The 7298-nt window shown below is 35.4% G+C and overlaps 1 protein-coding gene across 1 annotated transcript; it reads left to right on the top strand.

Moving 5' to 3' along the window:
• Nucleotides 1-245: 245 nt before the first annotated feature.
• Nucleotides 246-6989, top strand: LOC109616514 (chemokine-like receptor 1). Its single transcript, XM_034296492.1, has 3 exons — nt 246-349; nt 6267-6903; nt 6980-6989. The coding sequence occupies exons 2-3, from the start codon at nt 6287-6289 to the stop codon at nt 6987-6989; spliced, it is 627 nt and encodes a 208-aa protein (XP_034152383.1). The 5' UTR covers nt 246-349; nt 6267-6286.
• The last annotated feature ends 309 nt before the right edge of the window (nt 6990-7298 follow it).

Below are 7298 nucleotides of genomic sequence, written 5' to 3' on the forward strand. Positions count from 1 at the left end.
TGCTGGGGCTCTTTTTGCAATATAAAATTTAATGTACAATCACCTGCGCTTGATGATCTGGTACCAATTTTTCTAAAACTTGTTTGCCCTTGTTATGTCATTTCCCATTGCCAGCTTTTTAAACCTCTCATTACAAACAAATCTGACATCCTGGAGAACTGGAAAGCTGCTGGCCACCTTTCAAGAGGCGACATGCCAGACCCCAACTGTTACATAACCAAGCTTTTTTTATAAATAGGACAGCTCTCAGAATGAAATCAGTTTCATTTTGGAATGTAATCTCTCTATCCGGGTTTAATAAAACAGAAAAGGCAACACTTCAACAGAAGCAGCCCACTACACATAACTTGTAAGTACTGTTAATTAATATTTTCTCCCCCACTGATGATAAAGTGTTGGTTATAAAAGTTTACTTGGATAATATAAAGTATCAATATAATCCTTTTCTTAACCACAGTTGCACTTTATCTGTTTCTTCAACACACAACATAATTTGAAGAACTCATGCATGTAAGGGATAATATTTAGTAAAAAAAGTATTTTCATTGCTATATTGTTTACATCAGGGACGTTGCCAGACCTATTTTTTAAATATTAATTACCCCCCCCCCCCTAAATAAATCAATATATTAGTCAATATATTTTCTCCGTGATTTATTTTTCGTCAACCTTTCCATCGCATCTAAACTTCTTACAAATTGCATAGAAATCGTATAGAATCGTGTTCATTTGGCAGCATGTTCGGTTGAGTTTGATACTTTAAAAGTAGCTCGCTTATCTGAACCGAGCTGTCTTCTGCAAATAGTAGCTAAAGCTCCCTATATCTGCCATCCCCATACTGACGTTTCTAGTGGTCGGAGAAGTAAAACCATCTAAATGTAAATGCACTGGAAAGCAAAGGTATGTTTTGCTAATCATATTTTCTTTCAGCAAGCCCACCACCATTTTGTATAGACATGAATGGATGTTAAAAAATATTTTGGAGCAAAAAAATGTAATGTATGGAAATTGTTTAGACAAGCTGCAATTCGTGAAATTCGACTTGCACGACAGACCACCTGTCAGGTAATGCTAGCTACAACTTTCTAGTACACCCTTCAGAGATTACTAAGATCTGTAATTTGTAATACAAATAAAAAGCAATTATAATGTAATTCATCAAAATAGTAAGGTGGCCATTATTTGTTTTCATCAACGTCACTATCCAACTACTGAAAATATAAATTTCCCATGCTAACATTTGTCTGTCACTAATACAATAAGATGTTTTTATGCTGTTGGATATGCCGATAATAGTGGTTTCGAGATTTGTTATGTTCAGTTCTTCGGTTCAACGGAACACATTTGCGAAATTGCATGTTTCACAGATTCATGTTTGTTTAGGTTTGAAGTTACCGTATTGCAAAGTAGGGATGGGCATTTACACTAGATACTTTCGATTGACACTTACTGATGTAAAGTTGGTTTTATATTCAGAAATTCAACAGACATTCAACAGACATTTGAAGCAAACATTTCAACGTTAAAAACTAATTGCATTCCTCACTGATAACTATGACTGACTTATCAAAATATCCTATATTAGGCTGGATAACATCCACAAGCCTTTATTTGATCAAACAATCAAACAGATTTCTTGCACATTCTCTAACATAGAAAAACGCTATTATATTGTAATAACTTTTCGAAACATTTTCATAGAAACGTCATTCCAAGTTCAAAATATTCTACCTCAGGGTGGACAACTTTTACAACCTTTAAATTGATCACAGAAGTCCACTAAGCTTTTCAACACATATTCAAACATTGAAAATTACTGTTATATCGTAATAACTTATTCAAAAAGTATCATAGAAACTTCATTCCTAGTTCACAATATTGTACCGTAGGGTGGACAACATTCGATCCTGAATTCACTATTACAATCTTCAAAATATTGCAAAATCTGAAACAAACAGTTTTATTGCAATAACGTTTTCGAAAATTATAATAGAAACTTAATTCCAAGTTCTAAATATTCTCCAGTAAGCTGGACAGATTTTACAACCTTTAAACTGATCAAAATAGTAAACTTACATTTAATACACATTTTCGAACTTTGAAAATTACCTTTGTATCGCAATAACTGTTTCAAAAAGTATCATAGAAACTTAATTCCAAGTTCTAAATATTCTACCCTAGGGTAGACAACCTTTACAACCTTAGATTTGATCCAGAAATCACAACTAGATTCTTCAACATTTAGCAAATTTGAAAAAAACACAGTTTTATTGCAATTACTTTTTCAAAAAGTTTCATAGAAACTTCCTTCCAAGTTCAAAATATTCTCCAGTAAGCTGGACAACTTTTACAACCTTTAAATTGATCAAAATAGTACACTTACATTTAATACACATTTTCAAACTTTGAAAACTTTGAAAATTACAATAAAATTTTCAGAAATTGTCATAGAAACTTAATTTCAAGTTCTAAATATTCTGCCCTAGTGGTCACAACTTTTACAACCTTTGATTTGATCAAAAAATCACAACTAGAATCTTCAAAAGTTCTCAAATTTAGAAAAACGAGGTGTTTATGCAATACCTTTTTCAAAAAGTATAATAGAAACTTAACTTCAAAATATTTCACAAAGAAAGACAAAGATTGGAAGGGGCCTCTTTGCTGGAAATAAAGCATGAATAAAGAAATGGCTGTGACATGGTGGTTATTGTTGTTAATTTATTAAAATGTCAACCAATAGATCAAATAGATTTTTTGTTTAAATCAAAGGTTGTAAAAGTTATGATAGAATATTTTGAACTTGGGTTTTCCCAACTTGGGTTTTCGAAATGAACATTGTAATTGTGATTTCAGGATCAAATGAAAGGTTGTCAAAGTTGTCCACCCTAGGGTAGAACATTTTGAACTTGGAATGAAGTTTCTATGAAAATGTTTCGAAAAGTTATTACAATATAATAGCGTTTTTCAATGTTAGAGAGTGTGCCAGATATCTATGTTTGATCAAATAAAGGCTTGTGATAGTTATCCAGCCTATTATACACTCACCTAAAGGATTATTAGGAACACCATACTAATACTGTGTTTGACCCCCTTTCGCCTTCAGAACTTTATTCTACGTGACATTGATTCAACAAGGTGCTGAAAGCATTCTTTAGAAATGTTGGCCCATATTGATAGGATAGCATCTTGCAGTTGATGGAGATTTGTGGGATGCACATCCAGGGCACGAAGCTCCCGTTCCACCACATCCCAAAGATATTTCCTATTTGTAGTGGAGATGAGTGGTACCCGGTGGGGTCTTCTGCTGTTGTAGCCCATCCGCCTCACGGTTGTGCGTGTTGTGGCTTCACAAATGCTTTGCTGCATACCTCGGTTGTAATCACAGTGCAGAATTTACAGTGGGTGCATTTACATGTAAACTAATATTCTGATACACTGACTAAGGCTAATATTCCCAACTATGTAAAAGTTGGTCATATTTTCAAACAATATCTGAATTCATTATATCAATTTTGAGGAGAAACTAATATGCAATGCTCAGGATTTCTAAAGCATAGAAAATATCTCATAAACTTTTCTCAAAGTAAAGATCTCAATTATCTATAGGGAATACAACTCTTATGCCGGCCATAATTTTATCACAGAAGTGTCACTTATCAATTTGTGTAATGCATTTTGGAACTCTTAAACTTTTTAATAATTGCATGTAGCTACTTAGTCTATATCATTTTAGGTTGTATGTGAGTTGTACAGTCCAGGAAGGCTTAAAAACATTACATTTAGCTTGTACATTTTTCTTCCAATAAAGAAGACTCGCAAAGAGCAGCATAGATTACAAGAAACCTGAGAGAGGTGAATTTGAAGGACCTCCAGACAATCTCGATTGTTGAAGACAGAGGTTTTAAGGCAGGGTGGCCCAACCCTGTTCCTGGAGATCAACTGTCCTGTAGATTTCTCTTCAAACCCATTTTGTGACTTACCCAGTTAATCTCTTCAACCAGCTAATTATTTGATTCAGGTGTGCTAAATTAGTTGGAGAGAAAATCTGCAGGACAGAAGATCTCCAGGAACAGGGTTGGGCAGCCCTGTTTTAAGGTATTTGTAAAGTCCCTTGATTGGTACTATAAAATTCCAAGCTGCAAGATGCTTGATGGAGGGTACAATTGCAGACCTGTATAAAGAGTGTCAAGACATAGTAAGGGCAACTTAACAACGTGCAGACATTGTTGTTCTCTCAACAGAAATATGGATTTCCAGGCATATTTGACTGTCCTTTTCTTTCATTGCAACCTGCAAATACTTACACAAGACTTTTAAAAGTATTGGTATTGGTATCAGGATACTATCTTTGTATTACTTGATATTGGATCAAAAAGAAAATCAGTGGTATCACCCATCTCTATTGCAAAGCATTCTGTTCAGAGAAAGGGATATCTGGTTATTAAATGTTTCTTTTTGTAACTATGATTGATTTTTTTAATGACTTCATTAATGAATGGGCTAATGACTAAATCAGTTTTGAAATAATTCAGAATTAATCTAAAATCTCATTTAGAAACAGAATATACTGTATGTAGATGTTCATCTACTATTAACTACAGTTGACAAGTAACTGACAAGTTTTTGTGCAGTTTGTTGGTGTTGGATGGATGAGATGGATGTTGTAATTTATAATTTCTTTATTTGGTTAGAATTTAAGTAAGTCATTTTAGATCAGTGTCTAACAAACTATGAGACAGGTATACTTTTAGCCAGCCTTGACCAAAAATATTTTACACCCCGTTGTTACTCTAAAAATACATGATGAAGAAAATTTTGGGGAGTATCCCCAGACCCCACAAAACGAGGCTTAGCCCCCCCATCCTTGAATTTCTAGTGATGTCTCTGGTTTACATGAAATGTCTGTTACCGCTAGTTGCTTTTGGAAGGATAGGCTTAGATTCCATGTGTTGTCACACTAATCTTGCAGACCTGTTTATCACCCTTGTTTTTTATTTTTTTGATGAGTCTTGCAATTGAGCAGTATGCTGCTGCAGACAAGAAAAGGAAGAATGAAATGTATATGCACATTTTTAATTTTAAGGGTGTGATGGCATCAAACAATTTGATTCAAGACATTCATTGGCCTAGCTCAGAAAGATAAATAATTACTACTGTGTCACAACCGTCTACACATTAATTTTACAGTCAGGCACAGGCAACAGATCTGTTGCCAAATAGGTAAAGCAATATATCACTGCAGATGATGGAACAGAGCTGTTGAAATCAAAGCATTATTCTGGTTGGGTCACACTACTAATTTAAAACACAACCAAGAACGTAAAAACATTCTTAATCACCTACCAATCCTCTCTTTCACCACTTTTAGTTTCTTGGAAGCAAACAGACAGCCTGCATTTATTTTTGTTGTCATTTTAAGTGCCAGTTTGATTAGGTTAGGGTCAGTTAGTGTTTGGTTGCTGAATGGAATTGGCTGCATTGAAGCCTAATCCACTTTGAACTGTTTAAACAAATGTCTAAATTGTATTGCAGTATCATCACGATAACCAGCGTTATGTTAAAAAATTAAACACTAATGGCACTATACCTTCATGTCTCTTGGTGAACCTTACAACTTCTCCAAGGTCCTTTAATTTTCCAGATAGACTACTCATAGTCAAGTCAAGTCTAAAATCAAAAACTCATTGGGCTGTTTTGAAATCAGATTTAAATAAAATTAGTGAATATTGACCATTTTCTCATGTTGCCAAAATGTACACAGACTCCTAGATCTGGAGTCCCCACAAAATGATTAGTTTCTTTTTGGCCATTGAGTTTCCAAGTAAATGCAGAAAAATGTATCATCTGAAACAAACCCATTTTGGAGGAGAGGCATTGAGAAGTTAGGAAATGTTTATGGTTGTATTTCAAGTATATTTGAAAAGTTTGGATTTCAGCAAAGATAGAATGGTGTGAGTTAATAAAGTAGTTTAAGCAGAATGAAAACGATGAATCGTACTGCTGTCATCCTACTTCTACAGTAGGCATTGTCCCTTGATGTATGGTGATTGACTGGTTGCAACCATTACATTCCACATTTTTAATAGTCCTATTTTATAGTACAACATACAGAAATTGTAGTATGCCTAAAGTACAACATTCATGTTTCATGTTATATTTAGATACATAAATATTTTTTTCTGGATTATTGGAAGGGATATTATGTTATTTTAATTAGCATACGGTTGCAGACGGTTCTGACTAAATCACTGTAATCCTTTATTTAGAGTGAAAAACAACCAAAAACATGGGGGACTCATTGACCACATCGGACTACAACTACGAGAATCAAGAGGAGATAACGCCCCAGTCCGCAGTCATCTTTAGATTTATGTACGTGGCAGTGTACTCAATCACCATTTTCCTGGGTATACTGCTCAACACGATTGTCATCTTCATGGCCAAAAAAGACAAGTTCCAATCTGGAAAGACGTTAATCCTGAGCTTGGCTGTCACCCACCTCGTCTTCTGCCTCTTCCTCCCATTTAACCTGATCAGTGCCTGGCAGGAATTCACCTGGAAATTTGGAGATGAAGCCTGCAAGCTGGTGTCCTACGTGAGAATAGTCAACATGTTCTCTGTCTCTATGATGATCACCTTCTGGAAGATGGACTGGTGTTGTTCGAAATCCTATGAAAAGCACATGGTCCTGCTGTCCTGGGTCATCGGGGTCATACTGAGCATCCCTTCTCTACTGTACAGGGAGGTTCAGGACACAGCTGACGGAAAAGTCTGCCTTGATAAGTACGATACCACTGAAGATCTGTTGAGGATGACAGCAGTGATGTGCTGCCGCTTGATTTTTGGGCTGCTGCTACCTTTGGTAGTGACTTGTTTCAACTGTTTCAAGAAAAACAACAAAAAGTCAGTGGTTGTTACACTTGTGATCAGCGTACATTTCCTATGCTGGGCGCCCGTTCTTTGTCTGTCTGTGCTGCAGGTTAAATTGAGCACGTACAACAGCTTGATCACACAAGTTCTACCCCTAGCAACTGCCCTGTCAGTTTTAAACAGCTGCATCTCACCTATCATCTTCTTCTGGAAGGGAATGAAAAAAGACCCGAGGCGTTGCTAGGATCACAATACATTTGGGGCTTAGCTCACAGATATTGTCGCAGTAGCTATAGAAAGTTTGAAGAATAATTTTTTTGTCAAAATCATCTTCAACTTTATTTAATGTGTTTTTTTACTTTTTTGGGGGCAAATGAGATACACTCCAAATAGTATATGGACGTGGAGAGAGTCTGTAACTATAACTG

Source organism: Esox lucius, chromosome 13 (assembly GCF_011004845.1).
Source record: "Esox lucius isolate fEsoLuc1 chromosome 13, fEsoLuc1.pri, whole genome shotgun sequence".
In the NCBI taxonomy this organism is placed as follows: Eukaryota; Metazoa; Chordata; class Actinopteri; order Esociformes; family Esocidae; genus Esox; species Esox lucius.